Source organism: Stylophora pistillata, chromosome 11 (genome assembly GCF_964205215.1).
Source record: "Stylophora pistillata chromosome 11, jaStyPist1.2, whole genome shotgun sequence".
In the NCBI taxonomy this organism is placed as follows: Eukaryota; Metazoa; Cnidaria; class Anthozoa; order Scleractinia; family Pocilloporidae; genus Stylophora; species Stylophora pistillata.
The window spans coordinates 26,227,395-26,254,386 of record NC_142529.1 but is presented as its reverse complement, the minus strand read 5'-3'; the positions used below and the strand labels follow the sequence as shown (position 1 = coordinate 26,254,386).

The following is a 26,992-nucleotide window of genomic DNA, read 5'->3' as shown; positions in this document are numbered from 1 at the left end:
TAAGTTGATTCGTAATAAACCCGTGAAAGTGATAAATGAGATACAATGAAATATATGAAGTTCATATATTTTGTACTGCGGTATTAGATACATATGATGCACGATCCTCGCAGTAGATAGCGCTATTTAAGTAATAGCGAATTTCAGACCTGAAAAATCAGTATGTATGATCGATGGCGATCATGCATACTGAATTCATGAAGTTGATCCAATGGCTCAGTTTACTCAAAGATTAAATTGTTAATAAAGCTGTTTCCAATTTGCTGTTGCAGAACTAAATACAAAGTAAGGAAAGTGAGTTCATCACAACAGCCAATCAATAACAAAGGTTTGCGTCATTATTTGCCAATGAGGACTCGAATGAAAAAGAGGCAAGCGCACCAAAAGCGCGGGAATACGAGGGCAACCAAGCCACGATTGGTTCTTGTTTTGCTTCTGATTGGTTTAATTAGAACATCCATGGTGCGAGTTTTCTAGACCTATCCCTGCCCAAAATAAAGCAAAATCAAACGAATATCAGGTCATCTTCGACACTTAATTGAGAATTGCACTATATGAATCGTTCCTTTCCCTTTCATTTATAACCCGGCTAAAACTTACACCCAAACAGCCTTACTTTTCTTATATCTAACTTAAAGTATGGGTTGACTAATTCATAACCCAGTGAGGCAAGTGTAAACTTATATTCCTCTCTAACCAAACTGTAATACTTACTAATAAACATAAGAAGATAGTACTGGTTACATTGGATTTCGGAGTTTTGTTCAGAATTGTAACCATTTATTAAGTAATTTCAGATAACCATTTCTAAGTGATAGATTTTTCTTCTGCAAATGTTATAGAAAAAAAAAAGATAAAATAATTCACTATTTATTGAAATCATGTCATCACTTTATATTTTGGACTCCAGTTACAACTTTCACCCAAAACGTCTTCCTTTCCTTATTCAACTTTCATCGAGGGTCGACTGACTTTCAAATAACTAACGAAAGTCTAAAAACGTTTTCCTTTCCCATAATTTGTTAATACTGAGTCATATATGAAGTAAGATTAAAATTAATCCATGAGAGTTTCGTTTAGAATTAGCCAGCCTTCATGGTTCAGGTTTATGATGCTGTCAAAAAATGGTAAATTGGAAATTTATTCTGAAAGGTTTACACTGGGTGTGCAGTATTGACTCGATTTGATGTCATTGTACTTGTTAACACTTAGTCTTCAAATATGTTTTTTATTCGAGAGCGACTTTAATTCGTATATCTTACTTCCATCATATAGATATGATACAACTTTATTGTTTAGCCTTTTGAACGAGGTATCTTTTCCTATTTGAATCTTTGAATAAAAGGTAACACGCAGTTTATAGGAGTGATAACATACCATCAGTTCTCTCCACAACCAAACCTCTCCAGAAGATTCAAACGACAAGATCGATCGTTTCCTTCGGATTCTGAAAATTGTCGGTATCAAAAATTTTGTATCATTAATTACCACCACAAATTTAAAATTATCAAGTCAAGCTTCACAGCTGTATACAATTAGGATTCTAGTCGCGTGAACAAATTCAAGAGAAAGAGCTGAGAGTTTTTAGACGCGCATGTTTTGATCAAAGCGACGCGCGTGAGAACAATGGTCACGCCAAAATTCATTCTTCTCACGCAATGCGTGACGACTTCCAAACTTCGCCCTTTTTGGTGAAACGCAAATGGGTAGCATTCGCGAAAAGAAAAAAAAACGCCTGCCAGTCCTGTCACATATCCTCAGAAAGATTAGTCATAACTGTTTCTAACGTTCGTTGAAGTAGCAAAGATGAATACGGTAATGGTTCACAGTGTCCAAGTTGGATGAATACAGTATGGTTAACAGTGTCCAAGTTGGAGCTTTGCTTCCGCTTGGATTTACGTAGATGTCCAACTCACTGAAGCCAATCAGAACAGTGTGTTAAAATTCAAACCAATCAACATCTAGAAACCACTTGGACACAATTAACTTGGACATCACAAGTGATAAAAATTACAAAACAGGATCACACAACTGAGATCGAGAAGTTTGATGAGTTAGTTTCCTTCACGCGGTTTGTTCGTCACTTCACTAATAATTTTCCTGTAGTCTTGGTCCCGAAGAAAGATTCTGGGGACTTCTTTGGTTCCACATCCTATCCGACATGCCGAAACAAGCGGCGAATTCGGGAGGAGGTAAATAGTCTCGCGCGCAGAAAGCGAATTTCTCGTAACATTCCTCTAATTTGTTTTCTGTGTTACCGAGAAGGATATTTTCCAATGCGTGGTCCTCTATACCGTGACGGAATCAGAATGGCAATATTTGTTCCAGCATAAAAACCGTCTGCATCTGTCCGATCGCCTTTGTCTTACAGCTCGACCGAATGTGCGTGGACGGAAGCTTCTCAAAGATCAAAACATCAACTCGCACATGAGTCCCATGTTTTCGTCCAATTAACACTCAGGCCCAAACAGAAACTTGTTGAACTAAGCAATTAATGATCGACTTTTTTTTTTTGTCAAGGGAACAAGGATACAGTGTATCGTTTCCTCCGAGAATTGATTCGACAAGGGGTAGCATGGTTTGTTAACGAGGAGGGTCGGTTTCGAATCAAATGGGACATTGCTGTGGAGCACTACATCGAGTACAGAGTGAAGAAGAACCCCCAGTTCAACAAGGACATCAACCGAAGAAAGGCCAGCAATACCTTCAGAGGAGCCCTTCTAAACTACTACAAAAAGGACGGAGCGAGAGAGTACCAAGACCGTAGGAAGTTTAATGGCAAGAACGAAGTTACTGAGAGAGAGTTCCAAATGCCACACACTGTGTGCCGATCACTTTTTGGATCAACCGCTGAAATTTCAGATCCCAAGGAACATGGCACTTCTGATGGTTCTGTTTTCGTATCAGCTGAGGTAATCTGAAATGAATTGAATTACAATCAGTGATGATGGGTTTGATTATCAAATCAATGTTCAAATGTTGCAAGAATGCACTGTTCGTGAAGATTTTTAACACTCCTCAGTTCAACCCACAGACAAAGCTTGAGGTTTCAAGCCACAACAAAAAGGGTTTGGGTCCCTCCTGACCTCCTGTCACGTTTTATTAGGGAGAAGGGGGGGGGGGGTTGTCTGAATATCCCGTATCCTATTAATTTTTCGCCCAAATATCCCGTATTCTGTTAATTAATTTCCATGGTTTTGTATCCCTGTAATTCCAGTTTGATATCCCGGAATCCCGAACTTAGATATCCCATATCCTGTACATTTTTTTCGGAATTATCTGGAAACAGGAAACAGCTGGACAAGAAGAGCCTCCTCGTGGAATTGAATTCTCATTATTTCCATCGTAAGAGGCTTCCAAAATTCCAATCCAGGAATTCGTCTCTCGAGTCTACGCGACCCCATTCTGTCCTTCAAATACCAAAGTCCCTGTACTCATAGCATATATGGTGAGGATGTTGTCTACAGTCATCTTTTTTATTGGTTGCAGACCAATGACTATTCCTGTGTAACACCTTTTTTAAATGATACTGGATTTGATGAGCTTCTTGACGAAGATTTTTACGGTAAGAACAGTTAATTTAGTATTCAGATATCCTCTACTTGATAAATATACCTGTAAAACCATACTATTATTAATTTGTAATACTTTGTCGTCAGATAACTCATTTCTGATAAACTTTTTAATGAGGCTGAAGGGAGGAGGGGTAATTTCCCAGCAAAAACTATGATATCCATTTGCTAATTTGCCCCATTAATTTTTTTTGCGTAATGTTCTTGGTTGGCTGCCTTTTAGTTGGGTAGTGTTTCTTTGTGTTAATTTTTTAATTATAATTTGCTATTTAACAATTATTCCACAAGTGCGTGTTGGATACGAGATGATAGATAGCCAACTCTGCGCTACGCGCCTCGTTGGCTATAATCATGTCATATCCACCAAGCACGAGTGGAATAATTGTTTTATTAAAAATGCCCCCAAGATATTAGACAAATCTTACCAAATCTTAAATTTTTTAGCTCCCTTTTAATTTTAACCCGACGCGCACACTACCATATTTGTAGATTATGGTATATGGGCTCATATACCATAATGGCTAAGCCAATAAAAAGTCTTGAATTGCATTATCCAATGATCCAGTTTTTAATAAAGTAAATTATACTGTGGTTATTATGCACCAGACAAGTTCTTAATTTCCTCTTGACAAAGTGATCCAGCTTAAGCTAAGGATGAGTTGGATAATGCAGTTGGCAGTTGTTATTCTGCCCCATTTTGTGTTTTCTTACTGTTTCTCTCTACTAGTACTGACTAACTCAGATACTCCTTTGCTAAGAGTTTTGAGTTTTTAGCTCACTGGCTAATGCCTAGATCAAATCTAAGCTTCAATATTGTCTCCCACCCCCAGGCAATCCCTTGGGCATTTGAACTTTTGAGGATTGGCTAGATCAAACTTCCCTCACCCCACCTGGGGCCAAAACTGCATTCAAGTACCACACTAAATATTAGGCCATTCTTTGTGTGATCAAAAAATGTTGTAGAATTTAGCAAAGTCACACATTATTTCACATTAAGTCACTCATTATTATTATTTGTTTTTGGTATAGTAAATGCTTTTGGGTTTCTTGCTTGCAAGCATAATTTTTCCATGTGAAAATTAATTGTCTTTCCAAACCATTTGCTTACAGAAGCAGACTCTTTACCTTTAAGCTGTGCCATTTAAGCATGGGTATTACAATGAAAAAACCTAACAATTCTGGTTTAAATGCCTTAATTACCCCTGCAATCAGGCAAGTTGAAATTCCTCACCCTCATGGAGGTTGCTGGTTTGCTACCCTTAGATGACATACTTTTTTAATTTCTATTTTTTATTCACTTCATAAACTTGTTTTTCCATGGCTTAATTTCCTTCTCTTCTACCAAATTTCATAATGTACAAGGCTTAAATTCTATTATTATGTAATGGTGCAATTTCCTATTATGCTAGGCCTCAAATCAGGTTAGATAGCAAACTTACAATTTAGGGAGAATCAGACCAATTTCTTTTTTCTATTTACTTTTTTAGAGGGCCACGGGTTTTTTAGTATTCTTATACTATTTTAGTGCTACTCTCTTTAAATAAAGTCTTTACTTACTTACTTACTTACTTACTTACTTGTTGACACTTGCAGAAGACTGTGATGAACTCAGAAAAATAATAGCCTACTTAGTAATGACATGGATATCCAGCTACACCCTGTCCCTGAACGTTGGCACACTACAAAACCTGCCTCAGTTTTGATAGATCTGAAAATTATTCACAGCATTCACTGTGGATTTTCTGTAAAACACTACAAACAAAATTTCAACAATCACATAGACAGAGTTACTTGGGTTACTATTCATTGCGAGTAAGCTCATGTCTTCTACTATCCTTTGCTGGTCACAATAGACTGACTAATTGTCCTCATTTGTATTAATATTAATTTTTGAATCAAACATTCAATTTTCAGATACCTTTGAAGACTTTACAAGTGATTTTGATCCAGTTGAAGTAATTTCAAAAGTAAATGTACTTTAGGCAAACACAAAGCATTATAGTTATTATTATTGCTATAATTATAACCATTATTATGATCAAAACTAAATCAAAATTCTCAAATGTAATTCGTTACAACTAGCCCATTTTAAGCACTTACATTGTATAACAGTGTATGCTTCATGCTTGCAATTCATAATTGGACAGTCTACATGCAATTTGACATAATCAGTGTTTGCATCATGTGAGTATGCTATTAATTGTTGTGCATTTTGCTGACAGAGTGGTAATTGTGAAGAAGAGCTCCCCAAAAAACCTGTCGGCCGACTGTCGGCCGACTGTCGGCCGACAGTTGACCGACAGGCGGCCGACAGGTTAAGACAGGTTAAGAAAAAAGAAAAATTGTGTAAAAAACGAACAGTTAACGTGACATAACAATCCGTAATGGTGATGTATGACTCGACAGACTTCACCTACTTACCGATCGACGGCAAAGTTGGTAGTATGTAAAGAAACGTTTCTTCCAAAATGTTATCAGATGCGTATAGGATATATCACTTGCGTAATTTACAACACACCAGACAATCTAAGAATCGCATAGGAAGATAATTTAATCGAAAACTCGGCCAAAAACTCTGAAAACCATAAGCTACGTATCAATACAAACACTTTCGTTCCAATCGCCCAACAATGCAACGCGGCCTCTTATGGTATGTTAAGTATGTATGTATGTATTTGTTGCTAGCATCGTAATCTATCTTGCAGGTTTGGGATGAATTGCTACTGCGACAAACGCAAATTAAAAAATTAATAATTTAAACCCATATGCTTTTGTAACGGCAAACTTAGAATCCCTAACATTGTGTGATCGTTTCACGGACAAGCTACCGACAAGGTACCGACAGGTTACCGACACATTACCAACAGTCGGCCGACTGTCGGCCGACTGGCGGCCGACAGGTAGCCTATATTTCAGGCAAAACCTGTCGGCCGACAGACGACCAACTGTCGGCCGACTGTCGGCCGACAGTCGGCCGACAGACGACCAACTGTCGGCCGACAGTCGGCCGACAGTCGGCCGACAGTTGGTCGTCTGTCGGCCGACTGTCGGCCGACAGGTTTTTTGGGGAGCTCTTCTTCACAATTACCGACAGAGTTACTCATAACTTGTTCTTTAAGAATACAGTACATATCACTAAATTTTGTCATAGTTAATTGATGAATTCTGTTCTGTTATCATATCTATACATAACTAAAAAATCTTTTGAAGATGGCACACCTTTCTAATTTTTCATGGCTTCACCCCAACATTTGGCTCAACAGTTGACTTATAATTAGCAGTAGCATCCAACTAGTATCTGGGAGACATGGTTCAAACTCTTTTGAAGCTTGGACTTTTCAGACTTCTTTCCAATTTTCTGCAACTTCTTTGATTGCACCTTGTCTGCACCAAAATTTTTTTTTACCTCCATGTAACTATGAATAATAATTTACAGTCTGCTGCAAACAAGACTGCAAAGTTCTGAGCACTCTTTATAGACAAATGTAATCTAGAGGTTCCTTTCTTTTAATTTTGTTGTGGGATTAGTTTGTTCCCCAAAATTAGTATATCATTTGTAATGTTTTGATAGTAATCCTACCGAAAGTTGTCCTAGCGGAAGTTCTAAGACATTGCAAAGGATCATGGATATTTGTTTGGGCCATGCTTTCTGGTTGTCATGGTGGATGAATAAAGACTAGTTTCGTTTTATAGTTTAATTTCGGTTATTGCGCGGCCATCCAAGTGACATCGTTACCTCGTTATTACCTAGATGTACAGAATAAGGTTTGACAAGTCTTTCAATTGGTGATACTTTTTTACCCTTTCATCTTATTAAGTCTGATGGCAATCTTCAAGGAGGTCTAGTCTCTGATGACAATGGATTTGGAGAAACTTATGCAGATATTTTGCTTGGTAAGAACAAACTGGAATTTAAATCAATACATTATATAGTTATATAGCCTTGTATTGGTTTTGAGCCAAAATGATTGACTACTGGTATCTCCGATCACATTTTATGTTTACCTCAATGTGCATTAAGTAAAAAGACATGCTTGAGAAACAGAAATAGGAAACTCAACTCATTAATGAGACTATAGAACAGTTAAATAATTTCCAAAGAAATCAATTAAAGTCCAAATATCAAGTCAGTTTTTCTTAGAAATATAAGTAGGATAAAGAGTTAGTTGATTTATAAGACCTTGCAGATGGGTTCCTGCACCAATCAATGTAAATGTATGAAATTTTTTGGTTTTTACGTTTAAATTACAAGAAGTACCTGAAAACTTTTGCTCATGATTGCAATGATTGATTGTAATTTCATTGGTTAGGGTGAATATTAGCAAGAAAGATTGCATGCTAAATGTTTATTTCTGTAGCATTACTTTATAGCAATAAATTATTTCATTTCTAATTTGTTTTATTTAATTTTCATTGTCAATCTATTTTCCAACATGTGTATCCATGTAGAATCAAGTTATGGCATGTTAGGAACTGAAGACCCTTTTTTGACTGAAGGTCGTGCACTTTTCAGCAACACTCAAACATGGAGTGATGTTCAACTTGCCAATAATCAAGAGACACTGAAGTGCGATAAACAGGTAACTTGGCCATTTTATGTGAATGTTAAAATTTGTTAGAGCTTTTTTTCTCTCCCGTTCGGGGAAGTGTATAAATACTGACAATTTTTGTCATCTAACCTTACCACTGATAGACTTACAGGTCACTTTCCATGTTTACACGTCTTGTAAATCATTATTTTGGTTTTTAAATGAATACAGGCTCATGGTGTTTTTATTTTATCCATTAGACATGTGGAGATTCTGTAGAAGAGCAGTTGCATGATTCAGGATTGGAAACGGAAATAAAGAGCAGTTCAGATGATGATATTGAAATGCACTTCGACCAAGGAGGTACAATGCAAGTCCTGGAATTTTTATCATAAGAAACGAACTATTGATGCATCAAGAAAATGTTGCATGTGTTGATTGCCATTGATTTACAATCTAATATGTTTCAATATTGCAGAACACTAAAATGTAATGTACTCTTTAATTTTTACAGGAGTGCATGACATTTGTCCCCCATCAGGCTCAGTGAAGGTAATCAATTGTTAATTGTACTTGTTTGGAAATTTAAAAAGGATCAAAAGAGCTAGCTTAATCAAAATGGAGCATGACCTAGAGTCAGAGACAAAGGAGAGTAGTTGTACTTCATTATCTGCAGTCAAATCAACCCCATATATCAATCTCTGAGCATCTGAAATGGACTGTGGGTAAGTTAATGAATAAGAGACTGAAGTTTTTCGGTCCATTTGTCTTTTGATGTCATCCTTCTTGAATTGGAATGCAAATCTTTGTATGCTTAGGGGAAGATGATGTTGTTTGGTAAAGTACTATGCATATGTGAATTAATGCATCTCTTTTATTACGCTGTGGAACGTTCAAATGTAACAGAACTATCACAGTATTACATGCAGGGTTTATTCTAGAGCATGGTTTAACAGGATTTACGCAAATTGAAAAAAATGCCACATAAAATTAATGTTACGTATGATGCATGATCCTCGCAGTAGATAGCGCTATTCATGCAATAGCGAAAATCAGACCGGAAAAAAAATCAGGCCTGTGCAGGATTCGAACCACTGACCTTTGCTATACTACTTGCTAACAAGCCAACTGGGAGCAGGCCCTTAAGTTGATTCGTGAAAGTGATAAATCAGATACAATGAATATATAAAGTTCATATATTTTGAACTGCGGTATTAGATATGTATGATGCACGATCCTCGCAGTAGATAGTGCTACTCATGCAATAGCGAAAATCAGACCTGAAAAAAATCAGGCCTGTGTGGGATTCGAACCACTGACCTCTGTGATACTAGTACAGCGCTCTACCAATTGAGCTGACAAGCCAACTGGGAGCAGTCCATTAAGTTAATTTGTAATAATATATTCATTGCATCTGATTTATCACTTTCACGGGTTTATTACGAATCAACTTAACGGCCTGCTCCCAGTTGGCTTGTTAGCTCAATTGGTAGAGCGCTGCACTAGTATCACAGAGGTCAGTGGTTCGAATCCCGCACAGGCGTGATTTTTTTCAGGTCTGATTTTCGCTATTGCATGAATAGCGCTATCTACTGCGAGGATCGTGCATCATACGTATCTAATACCGCAGTTCAAAATATATGAACTTCATATATTCATTGTATCCAAAATTAATGTTGTTGTGTCAAATGGGGCACAAAAAAGATAGGCTAAAGTACTAAAGTACTACTTTTGTTCATGTTCAGTATTTACAGGTCTGTAAATGATGATTTCAATAAACATTCATTTTCTTATGGAACAGCCTGTATCAATAAGTTCAAATCCTTTTTGGGGGCCTCCTCCTTAAAATTACTGAAGGGTCCCCATTTGCTCCTCATTGGCCAATTGATAGAATAAACCGTGACATGCCTGGTAAATGTGGCTAATATATAGGGATTCAACCAATCAACATTGTGTGGAACACATGTACTTCTAGTCTTTTGAAATTGAAGGGAATTATACAGTAATTTAAAAAATTTTTTTTTTTTGCCAATAGTCCATTTTACGGTAGTATGCTTGGTTGCCAAGCCTTTGAATGGGAGTGAGGCTAGGGGTGACCTTGTTATGATACAAACCTTGCTGCCTTTCAAATGTAAATCACTTTGTTATCATACTAACTAGATACAGGTCTCTATCACAACAAGGTTACCGTTAGCCTCATTCTGAACCAAAGGCTTGGCAACTATAAGTACACGACTGTAAAATGGCCTATTATGCCAAAAACTCAGATAGAACAATTAACTTAAGTTGATGTTTTCCTCTGCACAGGGTGGATTAAAATTTCAAATAAATTTGAAAGAGAACCTGCCTGAACATGTTAAATCAGGAATAGCATACTTTGATGGAATAGGTGATGTTGAATTGGATGTAACAAATCCATACAGTTTTAGTGGAATCACCCTTGGTACGTAAGTGCTATGAAACTGATTCTTGCATGAAATAGGTATAAATTTAAAACCATTACGTCTGGTAGATGTATGACAACCATATCATAGAAACTTAATAAGTTTGAATATAGTGTTAATAAACAATACTAAGAAGCATGTATTTATTTAACACCTTAGATTTTCATGAATGTTTGAACCTGATTTTAATGTCTCACTTATATAGTCAGGTTAATTAATTGTATTGGTTAGGATGTTTTGACTGGTTTTCTGCTTTTATCAGTAGTGATCTTAATTGCAGTCTGATTGCTTCTCCTTCTCTCATTGTGTGATTTATTCCCAAAATCACACCATTGTCTGCTCTAAATCAAATTGTAATCGTCGGTAATAAATACTGTCCTGAAGATTAAAACACTCGGCCTCGTGGAATTGTTTGTACCTTTAATCATTCCTTAGGTTCCTTGTTACATCGCCCTCCGTGTCCTCCGGTTTATATAGGAGGAGTAAAACCGTTGACAACAACATCCTTAAAACAAATTTAACGCCCTGAATTTCGTTTAGGTTGGCCGAGGTACAACTTTGTCTCAAACGGTGAAAAACATGTGTCACTCGTCCGAGCGAAGACTGGTAACAAAATTCAACTAAATGCTGCAGTACAAATCTAACGTGACAGCATTAACACACGTCTTTTTCCTAGCCAATGATAAAGCTTTACTAAAACATGAGAATCAATCAGATTTCTAGGCTTGTTTAAAGTAACCAATTGAATTGGAGAAAACTGAAAGACAACTTTTGCAACTATTTACAAACCACTGGATCATGTTTACTGTAAGTACTCTCAACCAGTAAATTGGTGAATGTATCAGTTGAAAGTTAGTTGATGCTTGAATGATATGTCAGTTGGCATTCAGTAGACACTCATTTGACACCTGGTTTGTACCAGGTAGACACTCAATTGACACTTGGTTGACACTTGGTCCATAGTCGGTCGACACTCAGTTGATAGCAGGTTGATAGTTGGCCTATACTTGATCGATAGTCGTTGATGTATCAGTTGTGATGATTAACTATCAACCCAGTCTCAACTGAGTGTCGGCCAACTATCAACTACCCTAATTATCAACCGAGTGTCTACCAAATGTCGACTGGTTATCGACTGAGTGTCGAAAGCATATTGACTGAGTGTTGACCAAGTGTCAACTGACATATTGGTTGAGTATTGACCAACTCTCAATAGATATATAGACTGATATGTCAGTCAAGAGTACCTACAGTAAACATGATCCAACCAGCTCAGTACTGGATCAATAAGATATGTACAGATTGACTATAAATCCTGTATTTGAGCACAGGAATTTTGCAATTTCAAAATGGAAGTTGGTAATTAAAATTTGTGTCATACAATGTTGCCGGTCTGAAATCATACGTGTGATTTCAAATCAAACTAATACCCTTCATGCTCATTTGATTTTGAAATCACAAGTTTGATCTCAGACTTCTTTTGTCTCCACTTGGTTCAATTATCATTACTGATAAAGAACCAGTAAGTTAAGTTAACCCTCTAAACCCTTTAAGAAAGACCAGCATCTATCTCTGCCTTACAGTGAAACTGCTGGTCATTCATTAAGATCATAAACGCAAAGGAAATGATCGCCAACCTAAGAAGCTTTGATTGTTAAACTGTCAAATCCTCTTTGTCAGTACACCAATTTAGGAAATGAGTAGAGAAGAAAATAAGCGTACTGATGTTAGGATGTAAAGTGTTAATGGAGTCATTATTTATGTGTCTGTCCTCATGTTCGGGAGTGAGACGGAAAATCCAAACAGACACTTTTATTCCAACACGGTAAACTGTAGATTCATGGTAAACGCCAATGACCATTAAACAAAACTGCTACTCGATAAACTAAAAACTTTTCAACTCCCCTAAAAAATCGCAAACGTCAAAATTAAAAGGTCTGCGTGATTTATTTACGATATTATTAGCCTACGTAGTCTCTACGCACGCGCACAAGTTCATTAACGTCTTCTTAACACCTCCTATAGATCATAATTAAGAACAAATCAAAATGTTCACATAATTCAACTTATTTTATAATATTAATGATATACAACCTTAAAATAGTCTCCAATCTTTTGATGATTACACTGAGGGCTGCACATGCACACTCACAGATGGGTTGTTCTTAAAACATAGATGACCTGCCTTCCAAAAAAAACATAATTAACCATTATGTAAGTTCTCATTCTTTCAAGGTTAATTTTCTATATGAATTATTTATTTGTATGAATATTTGTATTTTAGAAATAAATGGTTCCCAGCTAGTTCGTTATTGAGACAGAGAGTAAGATTTGCATGGAGATAATTGTTTGGCTGTGAAGTATGACTACCAAAAGATGTTTCAATGATTATTCTATCTTAGCTTCCCCCAAGTGTGGACCTGTTCCTGTTACAATCCAGACAAGAGATGGTCACCAGCTTGGGATGACACAATTTGTTTATGTGGATGAGGTGCAAGAAGTGCTTAATCAGCTAATTAAAGAACCTGCACTCCGATCTTTGTACCCTGATCATATGCAAGCCTTAGTGAAAGAGATGGTTCGAGATCTTGATCTTCAACTGTCCTTGATTACTGCCATGTCATGTCAGGAAGATGAAAGTGACAGCTATGTGGCACAGAATCCAGGTACATGTATGTTCATTATGTCATCCCCGGTAAGATAAAGAATACTGAACTAAAATCTTACCACAACTGATTAAACCAGTATCTATTGAGACCAATGATTAAAAATAAACGTACATGATGTAAGTATTTACTTCTATTTTAGGGGAAGTTGGAGGGCCCGATTTGTATTATTTTGAAGTGTTCTTATGTTTATGTATTTGTATGTTGCTACACCCTTGAAAAGTGAACAGTTGTTGAATGAAGTTGTTTTTTTTGTGAATAGTAATGATGACAATAAGCTGTAAAATATCATCAAGTTCCAGAAGTATGAAATTCCTCTAATAAATGTGTAGGACTTGTTCCTTCTAGTTTTTGAAGTTTAAACTGTGCTTTCCATCTGCTTGATGATCTTTTACACAAAGAATATTTCTTCTCATTTTTTCCAAGAAGCAAAATTGGCACAAGTTCAAGTTAAAGTTCTTCAGCTTCTTGTTTATGTGGCTGCTGAGGAGGATGCTGAACAGTTTATACAAATGATCTTCAGTACCTCTGCTGGAAAAATGGTGTTTGACAGTTACAAGGCTGAAACTACTCTGCCAGAGGATGTTGCAAGGGCCAATGGTCACAACGAGTTAGCGGAGTACTTACAGGATGTAAACAAACGGTAAATGGGCCTAGATACAAGTCGCTACCTAGGGGTTAAGTTACAAGGCCTTGGCCTGCAAATGGGGCTGTGAGTGACTAAGTGGAAGTCATCATGAAATTCAGATTAACTATTTTGGTAGTATTTCATCATAACTACGTGAGTTAATAAACAGTTCCAGAGTATGACAATAGAAAGTTTGTGTATGCAGGTAAGAATGACTGGGTATTCTAGAAATTTCTAGAAACTTATCTTTGCAGTCACTATCCTAAACAGTCACGTATTGTTTATTTTGAGTATCTTCATTAAGTTCAACATTCACCCTAAAGATTATGGGGCGCAACATACCTTAAACGTTAAGAGGGGACATCTTGTACCCAAATAAGAGAAGAGTGCCTTTGAAACAAATTATTTTGTGCCAAAAAAAAAACCAAGATTTCATTTTTTCGGTTCCTACTGTACCGCAGCAGAGGAAAGCTAAAGATGATAAAGATCTTACAATCATTTTAGGATTGCATGTGATTAAAAACAAAGCTTTACCTGCAGAAATCTTAATAGATGTGACAGCTTAATACAGGTTGACCATCTAATACAGGTTCGACAGAATAGGAATGTTATAAAAAGCCATAAAAAAGACGTCATGTTTTGCCATAATTGACCACTTAATTTACCAAAACTCTTCCAAAATAGTACTTACACTAATTTTTGGAGATAAAATTGGATTAAATTTACTTGAAAGATTGTTCTCAGCACTTCAAGTGACTGTTTTATACAGGTGTAGAACAATACAAACAGCCAAGTGGAAACAATTGCGGAGCTTAATTGACAAAGTGACCGTTTAATACAATACCCCTAAATACAGGTTCAACTGTATATTCTTGAACCATCTTTCTCTTGTGGAACAAGGTACTCTATAAATTTATTTGTACTGAACTATAATGTGCAGATTGTCCATGTGGAATGGCAGTGATGTCCACTCTAAGTCAGTTGATTGGCAGGAATTAATTCAAGCAGTCAAAAAAATCCAGACTCAGTCTTGTAAGTATTATTATTTGTTTTTAGGTATGGTTATCACTCAAGTGCATGTTAATTTGATTTTATGAGTTGCTGGAAACTTTTCGTGATGAGTTTTAGTTTTTCACTGATCACATTGGCTTTCTCGGGTCAAAATCTGACGCTTATTGGTTGTATTGAGAGGATTAAGCCAATGTTTAGCAGTGGCAGTGGAAAATCTGGTTTTTCTGATTCAGGATGGCATTTGTACTCTGATGCAACTTATTCTGATACATGCTCGAACTGCATGTGCTCATATTCGCTTTATTACAGAACGCAAGGTCTCACTAAAATATCTTACATCTATTATTACAGCTATGTCTGAAGATGAACAAAATTTGAGGGTAATGCCATCCGACGAGGACAGCAACTTGAGTGATTACTTTGCTGACACTGAGACTTCGTCTTGTGGATCTCTTGAAGTTGACACTGAATGGCTTGATTGGGAAGGTGGGAAACTTTCCATGCATAAAGTGCCGACATAATTAAAAAATCACACTTCAAGTCGTGCAGAAACCTTCTGCTCATTTACAAATTTCAAATATGAACTGCGCCTACAACTAGTAACAGATGTTTTCTTCCTATTGCTCTTAACCCTTTACTGTTTCATTCCCTTATTTTTTTAACCGTAAAACTTCACCCAACCTCAGTTTTCCATAGCTGCTACAGAAAAATCAGCTATTTTGTAGATATTCGAATTTGTAATCAGAAGTTTTTATTTCTAACCAGGGATGTTTAAGTTATTATCTAAGCGCCTATCAACTTCATTTGACATTGTGTTATAGTTATACTTAATTTACCTGAACTTGAAGAACACCTGGCAATTGTTCAGGCCTCAAGCTTTTGGTCTCGTACACTAAAACCTGTATTTGTTATACCAAAATTCTTAAAAGAATGCTGACTAAAAACTGCATTGACAATAGGCTTCTCTAGCCTGTTTGTACTTGATTCTTCCAGGAATGCATTGCAATCTTTCGTCAGGTTTCTTCTCGACTAGAAAATGTGACGATCGTTGTACCTTAAGGGTTCATTCTTGACTCGGTATTATTTACCATGTACAACAACAAAAAGCCCTTTGGAATAGTACCGTTACCCTTTTCGCTTGTTTAATCAAGACCTAGACAGCGTAGCACAATGGCTGTACGGGCATAAATGACTGTTAATATTTCGAAATCCAAATTTATGCTCATTGGTGTCTCAAAGAAACTTACCTCTTTCAACGAAGAAGCCTTAACAGCTATGGATAGAAATCTGGGCGTGATCGTAGATGAGGATCTGCCTCGTTCAGATCATGTCAGAAAAGCTGCTAAAATCGTTCTCGATGGGCTGGCTACCGCGATTCTAGAACAGCTTGCCTTAGTGAAAATGACAAGAGGAAGGAAATTTCATCGCTCGATTTGATTTTTAAAGCTATTAAATGGCTTAACTGACTGGGATTTGAATTTCTTATACACTCGTGGTAATTACAACATCAGACGTGAAAACAACTCTTGTAAGCCTCGATCACGTCGCTCCTGGAGCCAGAACCGTTTTATTTACCACGCCATTGATAATGATTGGAACACTTAACCAGATATAGTTGGGAACAGTATCAACATTCGTACTTGTGAAAGACACCTTAAGAGTATTTTTCGATTTTATCGTCATTTATTTTTAATCACTGTAACTTTTAAATGTGAAATAGCTAATGCTTTTAAACTTTAAGCTTCTAGCACTATGTATTTCATACACCTTCTGTTATTTTGTTCAGCATTATTTATTTATTTATTTATTTATTTATTTATGTATTTTGGACAAAAGGACTAATGAACAAGGCTTAAAATATATCGACGAGCACGTGAATACGTAACGGCACAAAAGAATAATACGCAACGTTGTAGACTTGCTTTTTCTTTCGGTTTTTCTTTTTTTCCGAATCCGCTTTCGTTAAGGTTAAATCGGTTTTCGTTTTCATTAGGCTCAGTTCGTTCTTTTTTTTTATTATTTCTCGTCAAGTTACAGTTAAAGGTTAGTCTTGTGAACAGTGTGTTTAAGTTGTGATTACTATTATTATTATAATAATTATTATTATTGTTGGTGTCATTGTCGTATTTGGTAGAGAGGCCCCCGTTGTGAACCATTAGTATGTGATGTGGGCACCTGGTTGAAATATCTGTACTATGAAACGTAATTTGTTAGCAAAAGATCTCATGCATTGTTGTATACTATCTTGTCTACGTAGAGACTTTTACAAAAGATAAAGAACCAACAGGGAAGGAGGCCCCGTGGTCAATTCCTCAAAGTGAATTACTTTCTGAGGAAGCAACCCAATTTGACCAAGCTGAAGACGAGGAAAGGACAATGTTTTCAAACTTAAACTCTCACACGCTTCAACGTGAGTATACGCAATTTTCTTGATCGTTTGAGGGGAGCTTAACCTAAACGATGTAATGCTTCCTAGGTGTGTATATAACGCTATTGAAATGGAGGTAAGACCTATCTGAAAAGTTTCACGAAAAAAGTTTGCTCGTGATATTAATGTCTAACGGTCTAGAAAAATTGTAACGCTGGCAAAACGGAAAGAACAGCCGCCCGCAAGATTTGAACATTTAGCGCTGAAATTTTTATGCCTCACCATGACCTTTAGTTACAAAAGCTAACCTTTTGTGGTCTGTTCAAGTAGCCACAATGTAGGTTTCTTCGATTCGCTTCCGCACGGCAAAGTTTTTGTAATATATGCATGACGCTTCAGGATAAACCTGAAGTTTTTTAAATTTAATCGAATACGGCGTTCTAAGTAGGTTTAACTCGTAATTCGTGACACTCAGAGCGAGAAATTGAACTCAGGATATGTGAACGAAAGCTGTCCTTGATCACTTGCTTTTCACCGTTCCAATTCAATAAAGCACTTTAACAAGCTGTGCACAACTTTTCGCGGATAAACAAAAAAAAAAAAAGAAGTGAGAGTTGAATCAAATTTAGTAAACTACAACAGCATTATGGAAAAGCAGAACATTTTTAGGCTATTAGAGTCTTGTTGCAGCCAACTCGTATTCAACGCCCATTCATAGTGGCATAATTGTTAATGGAACGCTCCAATGTATTTTGCGAAATGCCTTTTTTTTCAAAATTTGGTGATTTCATTTTAAAGACCTCCTGGAAGATCGAAAAAAAAAAAGAATAACGAGAGGAGGTTTCTAGGGTGTATGTAGATACTGTTGCGTCCCCGATGCCTGAAAGCGGAACTGCAACTCTTGCGGCTGCGAATTCGCGGGAAGGAGTCAAGGAGGTCCGGACCACCTCATCAGACCTGTGGGTGATCGCATATTGTAACTTAAGTTGAAGTATTTTACATTTACTCATTATGAAATTATAAAAAAGTTCTGTGTATTCTGGATCAAAGCTTGGATTTGGCAAGTAAGATTGGGCTCTTGATCTTCAGCCTGTGAATTGTGATTAATTTATTGTATAGTATAAATGAAGCTTAAACATGTAATGCTTTTAATGCATGTTCAGGATGTCTGTCTATTAAGTCATATTTTGGCATGCGTATATGCGACTTTTTTTTAGGAGTGCATCGCCATCTATTGTTAAACACAAGATCTTAACTTTGTTTTAGAAACACCATTTTCTCATCCTCTTTCTCTCTTCCTCTCTCTCTCTCTCTAAAAGTTGAACCTACTTACTCACATGTAAATCCGCTTGGAGTTTGCAGCTTTTACCGTATTTTTTCTTGTAAGTATAACTAATTTTTGGTATCGTACTTCTATCTATTTTGGTATCGTACTTGTACATATACATATCATACAAGGATATGATAGTTTGTAGAATTCATTGGCGGTTAAAAGAATTTTCAAACAAAATATCTTAAACTTGTTGCATACCGTGTTTATTATTTCCCCACTGGCACTGGCGCTGGCGCGTATACGGTCATCGAACGTGTTTATACCAGTTATGCGTGAGCAAAGATGTATGATGGATAATAAACCATGTTTTACCATTCGAAAGCGTTGCACAAGTAACATGTACGGGCTTTATTGTATCAAAGGAACGTTCCATTGTTTTTATAGGAAATGACTCTCTGTCTAAAGTGTTGGTCATATTTACTTATAATTTCTTGAAAACAACAAATATTACCAGCAGAACATATTTTCCAACCAACTGCGGAGTATGTATTTGCACACAGGTTTATTTGCTTTACTTTTCACAATAACGATGAATCACGATCTCAAGCCACCAAACAGACGTAAGTCGCTCCAATAGAATTGTTTCTGTGCTTGCCTGTATGTCAACCTATTCTTGCGGTAATCACCATGTCCGTATCTTTTTGCGAGTGCTCGTGTTTTACTCGTCAATTGCTGTAATAATTCTCATTTAAATATATATCTGTTAATTATTTTTTTTGTCTGACTACTTACTGCAGCATTTCACTTATTACAGAAAAATTGAGAATAGCCCGAGTTGTCTATGATAGACGTCGCCATAGCCGATGTATATGCTTTATGTTTACCGTCAGTTTGCTAACAGTAATAGGAGGATTCCAGTTTGGAGGTAGATGTTTTACGACAAACTGTATCTATTATCCTTATAATTGTTACTGATCGCTTGGCCAAAGTGAAACAGTTAAAAAAAGGAGTCGATAAACACACAAGAGTTTAACTTTATTTCCAAGAGAACTCACAATGGTTCTTCTTCAGCCCTGCTGTAATGTAGAAATTCAACTTCATATTGTATGTCGTTTGACGAAAAAAATGGTTACTTTATAAGATTCTTAAGCAACAATACATAGGGGCTGAAAAAGCCTAAACGGCTCAGGTAATTTTTTTTTTTTTCAGTTTCTTGTAATGGACTTTAATTTAAGTTCTTATGATTTAAAACTCCGACAAAACCAAAACAAAGCATTGACCTTATAGATTTAAATTGCGCCTTTTACTATACTTGCTGGGATTCCATCTTTTTTCAGGATCTATTCATGAATACACGACACCGTCACACGTTTCCATTGACGATGTGTGCTATTACAAGGTTTCGGCAATAGCTAATATCTCTAGGGATTGTGGATCCGTGGGAAGTTTTGGCAGACTCAATCAACTACGAATACTGGCGCTGAACCCTGACCTAGGAGGTAAACCAATCGATTTGGACGATGGAATGTGTTATCCAGCCGACTTGATCAGCACCGACTTCTTTGAAGTAAATGACGCCAAGATCACATGTCTCCTTGGTTGCGTTCTTTTCTTCATTGGGGTTGTCGTGGGATTATTTTGGAGACGTCTGTACTGTTACACTGTTGAAGTACAGCAAACAAAGTCAGAACTTTTACCTGGTGAGTCTAATGAGGGGCAGTGATTTCAGTAAGACCACTTCTTTGTCCATACGATACATAGTTGGGTTTTTTAATCTCATATATCTTCTTTATTTATGTTTTTAGGCCAGGGGGGTTGGCAGAATAGGGGAAGGAGAAGGCGCTTCTACACTAGCCTCATTAAAATCCAGGAGTATCATGCTTTCTTTTGAATTCGTTGTGGGAATTGAACTAGCCTCTTCCTTGTGATTTCTAAAAAATTCTAGGGGACAATTTGTACATTTATGTGGTCTTTTTTAGAAAATGTTGTGGGTTTTGGAGGATCTATTATGCGTCGATCAATTCGAAGCTTCAACATCTCCCCCCCCCCCCCCCCACCCGGGAAACCCCTGGGTATTTGAAATTTGAAGATTGGATTGTTCAAATTTCCGCCTCCGGGGCTAGAATTGTATTTAGTGTGCCACCCAATTTGTTATAAAAGGTTAGTGTTGTGAACAGTATTTTTCAGTTGTGATTACTATTATTTACGTATGATGCACGATCCTCGCAGTAGATAGAGCTATTTAAGCAATAGCGAAAATCAGACCTGAAAAAAATCAGGCCTGTACGGGACTCGAACCACTGACCTTTGCGATACTAGTGCAGCGCTCTACCATTTGAGCTAACAAGCCAACTGGGAGCAGGCCGTTAAGTTGATTCGTAATAAACCCGTAAAATTATTATAAGAATTATTATTATAGTAATTATTATTATTGTTGGTGTCACTGTCGTATTTGGTATAGAGGGCCCCGTTGTGAACCATTAGTATGTGATGTGGGCACCTGGTTGAAATATCTATATTATCAAACATAATTTGTTAACAAAAGATCTCATGCATTGTTGTATACTATCTTGTCTACGTAGAGACTTTTACAAAAGATAAAGAACCGACAGGAAAGGAGGACCCGTGGTCAATTATTCGACGTGAACTTTTGTCTGAGGAAGCAACCCAACTTGACCTAACTGAAGACGAGGAAAGGACAACGTTTTCAAACTTAAACCCTCACACGCCTCGACGTGAGTATACGCAATTTTCTTGATCGTTTGAGGGGAGCTTAACCTAAACCATGTAATGCTTCCTAGGTGTGTATATAACGGTATTGAAATGGAGGTAAGTTCTATCTGAAAAGTTTCACGGAAAAAGTTTGCTCGTGATATTAACGCCTAACCGTCTAGAAAAATTGTAACGCCGGCAAAACGGAAAGAACAGCCGCCCGCAAGATTTGAACATTTAGCGCTGAAATTTTTATGCCCCACCAAGACCTTTAGTTACAAAAGCTAACCTTTTGTGGTCTGTTCAAGTAGCCACAATGTAGGTTTCTTCGATTCGCTTCCGCACGGCAAAAATTTTGCAATGTATGCATGACGCTTCAGGATAAACCTGAAGTTTTTTAAATTTAATCGAATACGGCGTTCTAAGTAGGTTTAACTCGTAATTCGTGACACTCAGAGCGAGAAATTGAACTCAGGATATGTGAAGGAAAGCTGTCCTTGATCACTTGCTTTTCTCCATTCCAATTCAATAAAGCACTTTAACAAGCTGTACACAACTTATCGCGGATAAACAAAAAAAAAAAAGTGAGAGGTGAATCAAATTACAAACAGGTGAATCAAATTACTACAACAGCATTATGGAAAAGCAGAACATTTTTAGGCTATTAGAGTCTTGTTGCAGCCAACTCGCAGTCAATGCCCATTCATAGTGGCATAATTGTTAATGGAACGCTCCAAAGTATTTTGCGAAACGCCTTTTTTTTTCAAAATTTGGTGATTTCATTTTAAAGACATACTGGAAAATCGAAAAAAAAAAAGAATAACGAGAGGAGGTTTCTAGGGTGTATGTAGATACTGTTGCGTCCCCGATGCCTGAAAGCGGAACTGCAACTCTTGCGGCTGCGAATTCGCGGGAAGGAGTCAAGGAGGTCCGGACCACCTCATCAGACCTGTGGGTGATCGCATATTGTAACTTAAGTTGAAGTATTTTACATTTACTCATTATGAAATTATAAAAAAGTTCTGTGTATTCTGGATCAAAGCTTGGACTTGGCAAGTAAGATTCGGCTCTTGATCTTCAGCCTGTGAATTGTGATTAATTTATAGTATAGTATGAATGAAGCTAAAACATGTAATGCTTTTAATGCATGTTCAGGATGTCTGTCTATTAAGTCATATTTTGGCATGCGTATATGTGATTTTTTTTGGAGACGTCTGTACTGTTACACTGTTGAAGTACAGCAAACAAAGTCAGAACTTTTACCTGGTGAGTCTAATGAGGGGCAGTGATTTTAGTAAGACCACTTCTTTGTCCATACGATACATAATTGGGTTTTTTAATCTCATATATCTTCTTTATTTATGTTTTTAGGCCAGGGGGGTTGGCAGAATAGGGGAAGGAGAAGGCGCTTCTACACTAGCCTCATTAAAATCCAGGAGTATCATGCTTTCTTTTGAATTCGTTATGGGAATTGAACTAGCCTCTTCCTTGTGATTTCTAAAAAATTCTAGGGGACAATTTGTACATTTATGTGATCTTTTTTAGAAAATGTTGTGGGTTTTGGAGGATCTATTATGCGTCGATCAATTGGAAGCTTCAACATCTCTCCCCCCCTCCCCCGGGAAACCCCTGGGTATTTGAAATTTGAAGATTGGTTTGTTCAAATTTCCGCCTCCGGGGCTAGAATTGTATTTAGTGTGCCACCCAATTTGTTATAAAAAAGGTAAAATCAGCAACCGGGACTTTCTACACATTGACCAAACCTTGTAGGTCTCTTATTCTGTACCGTTCGTTCGCGGAAGCGAACTTCTAATTTACCTTAAACGCCTCCATAATCAAAGATATATCACTTGTATGCTGCTGAAAATACCTGAAACTTCCAGTTCAAATTCCCCACCCCAGCCATTTAAAGGTTGAAATTCCCCAAACTCTGGGCACGGACGACGTCCGACGGTCAAATGCCCATGGGTTGCCCGAGGTGGGGGTTGTAGAACCTTCGAATTTATCGGCGCATTATGTCAATGTTATCATGTGGCCCAGTGAGCGAAAGGTTGCACAGTACGTGTACATCATTTATCGTTTCCACAGTGGCTGATTGTTACATACATGTTCTCATTTCTAGAATTCGAGTACATGCTTCCTGATGAGGTGTTTGGTTGTGAGCCCCTCCTCGATTGTGAGCCCCTCCTCGATTGTGAGCCCCTCCTCGATTGTGAGCCCCTCCTCCTCGATTGTGAGCCCCTCCTCCTCGATTGTGAGCCCCTCCTCGATTGTGAGTCCCGTTTCAACGCAAACAGGATCAAAAAAGTACTCGCGTTAGGTAAGTCAAAGAAGGTAGTTAAAGAGTTAAATGCACGCTATAAGAGTGACAGAAAGGTTGCACAGTACCACTTTTATCGTTTCCACCGTGGCTGATTGTTGCATCCTTGTTCTCGGGTTTAGAACGGGATTCCATAGTCGACGGTGAGCTGATCAATTGTTTAAGCTGTGAACCTCTCCTCAAAGCACAGTGGGAAAAGTTAGCAAATAAGTGAGGTATGTCAAAGAAGGCAATTAAGGAGTTGAATGCAGGCTGCAAGAGTGTCAGAGAGAAAACCTTTGCTACCTTGAAAGGGTGGAAACAGCAGAATGGCACCAAGGCAACATTGGAAAACTTGGTGAATAACTCCACGAGCATGCTTCTGTATGACGTTATGCTGGAAGCCGTTGGGGAGTAGGAGTTGCAGTTGCATTATCTTGTAATGATTTGCTGTACTTAGCCTTTGAACTCTATGCATATACTTTTTAAACTTTTTTGACAGGTGAACTCAACCATTACTCAGAGCTTATCGTCGAAGGTCCTCATCTGTTTGAGAAGAGATCAGACCGCGAGAAACCACAATAAAAATGGCAATTTCTTTCTAATCGAAATTTGAAGGCTTAGGTAATCGCACCGGATCACCTTCTGGAAGCAAGTTTCCACTTGTCTTCCTTGAGACTCAACTTGTTTTCGATGAGGCTGTACTTCCCGCTTGTCTCGATAAGGTAGAAGTGAAGAATAGTCATTTTCTATTCGAAGCCGAAGAATCTTTATTAAAGAAAATTATTTAGTGAAGTTTTTCGTAAAAAGCTCTCGTCAGCGATTCTACTCATTCCGGTTAGCTCAATGAATAGAGCGCTGGACTGTTGTGCGGGAGGTCGAGGGTTCGAGCCCCGGCCGGACCAACACTCAAGGTCTTAAAATAATTGAGAAGAATTTGCTACCTTTCTATAACATCAAGAAATGGTTAGATATTCTAGTCTTCTCGGATAGGGACGAATAAAAGGAGGTCCCGTCTCCTGCAGGGTTGGGGTAGGAGACGTTTATTTCCCACACACGAGATTACTGTGTGATGGATGTCCTCCCCTGGGGTGGGATGGGTGGGAAGGTGAGATCGATAGACTGAAGCGGCTGCCAGAGGCGCCTGATATGCTGACGTCTGTTCTCAACCTTACACTGCACCCGTAACTCAGCCTCTGGGCTGTAAGTGGTCAGATATAAACTATCTTACTATATTACTATTACTATATTACTAAGTGGCATCTTTCCTATGAATGTTTTACGTGCAGATCATTAATTGACTGATAATTGTTTCGATTTTTAATCAACCGATGATATTAATTGTAAATTTGCGATAACTCGGGTGCTCAAAAGACCTGGGAAACGAAAAAGCTTGCTTTTCTGAAAATGAACGTTTTAAATGTTTCATTTATTTTATGCAGCTTATCACGTAGTGGGTAAGGTTTTTTTGTATTGTAATTTTTTGGTGGTTATATATGCACCCAACAACTCTGTCCTTATTAATCAGCTTAACGTAGATACAAACAGACGATTTAGTAACGAATCTTTCTAAAGTAATGGTACCAGAGTGAAGAAATGTATTACGAGATGTAGATAGCTATATTTAGTCCTCTCTGGAAAAGGATGACAAAATTTCCAATAATGTTATAATTGTAAACTTTCGAAGATGAACAGACGTTAGAAAAGTTAGTACTGTATACAAGACTGATGAATCTGCGTAACTGGTAACTCTGCATTAGCCAATGTATTTACTTGTGTATTTTTTAGCTCTTTGTACCCATGCAATGAAAACAAGTACTGCTCATCAGTAGAGTCTAAATTAGTTAAGCCATGGTTTTGTATGAGCTAATAGGCTATGGTCCGATTATTAAAACAAAGTTTATATACATTGTTCAATAAATCTACGTCCTATACAATCGTCAATTTAGCCAAATCTTGTATCTAAACATTAATTTTTTGGAACTGTGTCTAGAAGGCTGAAAGCTAAGAGTGGAAGGACATTTATTTAATTCTATCAACCCTCTTAAAGAGAAAGCCTGAGGCCCTCTGATTGTGTAAAACCATGGTTTGCGCTAGACCTCGTGTAATAAGCCCGCTTTTGGCTCTTTTTTTATTCTCCTCAGTCTGCTTTACCGCTGCCAATTAATCGATTGAATAAATACGAGATAATTCTCTCAAGTTCGGGAGATTGTTTGACTGAGCTCGTCTGTAGAAATAGTGTTCTTTCATTTGTGTTTTGTTTTGTTTTCAAAACACATCTTACAAATCTGTGTGGAGCATCATCCCGAGTTACCAATTTTCGATTAGAGTACTGTGTCTTATTCTTGAAAGTGCGCGCAGAGAAAATTGTGAATCAGTTTCTTTGATTTATTACGCCTTTGCATAAAAATGTAGCTAGTCAACAAACTGAAAGGGACCATTTCTCTATTTGATCTTAATCTGATGCCTTAATCGCGATTACGTCCTATAAGATTGACACAACTTTTCTCGGTTTATTCCACCAAGTAATAATCTTTTTAAGGTTCATGCTCTGTAACAACCATTTGAAGACTTGCTGGGAAGTGTTTTCGCTATCTTCGCGGGGAACTCGAAAAGTCCATGAAATAATTTGAAACGCCCTCAAAAATGTGTATATTTAGATAACAAAATAGTTCCTGTCTGAGAAACCTAGCTAAGGGAGACCGCACACCATTTTTCTGGGTTCACTTTTGTGTAAATAGCCCCCTGATGTATTTCTATGGGGGAAAATGCCTTCGGTAACGACATCGAGAAACTGAGGTGGTAGCACGTTTTTTCAAAAAGAGATGCCTGTACAACGAGATACCCTAAATATGCATACCGATTCGTACTCGGGCGGGATAAACGGTTGTTCTTGGGATCTAGGTGCAGCTGCCCTGGCGGGAGAAGTTAATTTTGGATACTGCGTCGTTACTAATCCTCAAATCAAGCGCACTGAAAATTCCCTTCATTATTTTTTTCTACAGCGCAATGGTGGCTTGGTGCGGAGCTCTAAATCTAAGCCCTCTCTCCGTGCGGCGTGAATTGTAAAGAGGGCTCTTAAACAGGAAGACTTGTGATCTCAATAGCTTCACATAGAGTCAGTTTCAGCGCTTTTATTGGAATAGTAATGCAAATGATAGGTTTTCGATCAATCAGGGCGTGCGAAGATTCTTTGTTCACTTGTTATACCATAATATCAAATGAATCAAACGTTTAACGGACTACTGACACCTAGTCGAATGGTAGGAGAGAAGTAACCCTACAGAAAAAACATTAAAAAAACTTCGTGTGCCCGCTTTCACTACAGTTCATCTACAGAAGACTGCATTTCCCCATCCCTACTCCTCCGCTTCTTTTTGTTGATTGATCAATTTGAGAATCTTTGATTGTTCCTGCAACAGCTTGTAGATTCCACTGATCCTTCCGTGTGAGACAAAAACGGATTAGTGATTTAACCCATCATAATTTC

At 37.6% G+C, this 26,992-nt stretch overlaps 2 protein-coding genes and 1 long non-coding RNA gene across 7 annotated transcripts in view; 1 reads left to right on the top strand and 2 right to left on the bottom strand.

Annotated features, from left to right (window-relative positions):
• LOC148720868 (uncharacterized) overlaps positions 1–6,286 on the bottom strand; it is a 222,254-nt gene extending 215,968 nt beyond the window's left edge. The window contains exon 1 of the long non-coding RNA XR_015992988.1: positions 5,994–6,286. This is a non-coding gene — a long non-coding RNA (uncharacterized LOC148720868). The remainder of the gene's footprint in view (positions 1–5,993) is intronic.
• On the top strand, positions 1,782–25,446 carry LOC111338605 (uncharacterized). 5 transcript variants are annotated; one of them, XM_088737828.1, is made up of 22 exons: positions 1,782–2,192; positions 2,521–2,912; positions 3,490–3,565; positions 5,487–5,539; positions 7,391–7,466; positions 8,022–8,152; positions 8,362–8,464; positions 8,616–8,653; positions 10,409–10,544; positions 12,948–13,211; positions 13,638–13,854; positions 14,780–14,871; positions 15,202–15,336; positions 17,108–17,260; positions 18,538–18,600; positions 19,052–19,111; positions 19,306–19,416; positions 19,829–20,191; positions 21,074–21,226; positions 23,326–23,523; positions 23,646–23,738; positions 24,005–25,446. In XM_088737828.1, exons 1-21 carry the CDS (start codon positions 2,162–2,164, stop codon positions 23,735–23,737), a joined length of 2,937 nt encoding a protein of 978 aa, XP_088593954.1. In that variant the 5' UTR covers positions 1,782–2,161; the 3' UTR covers position 23,738; positions 24,005–25,446. The 5 variants fall into 5 exon arrangements, with proteins under 5 accessions (XP_088593954.1, XP_088593957.1, XP_088593955.1 ...); XM_088737831.1 differs by having other exon boundaries at positions 1,783–2,192; positions 5,487–5,527; positions 23,646–25,446; XM_088737829.1 differs by having other exon boundaries at positions 1,783–2,192; positions 13,641–13,854; positions 23,646–25,446.
• Positions 25,447–26,763: 1,317 nt separating this feature from the next.
• Positions 26,764–26,992, bottom strand: part of LOC111338601 (transient receptor potential cation channel subfamily A member 1-like) — a 15,352-nt gene continuing 15,123 nt past the window's right edge. Inside the window, exon 6 of the mRNA XM_088737866.1 lies at positions 26,764–26,943. Coding sequence (XP_088593992.1) covers positions 26,862–26,943 — 82 coding nt within the window. The 3' untranslated portion in view covers positions 26,764–26,861. The remainder of the gene's footprint in view (positions 26,944–26,992) is intronic.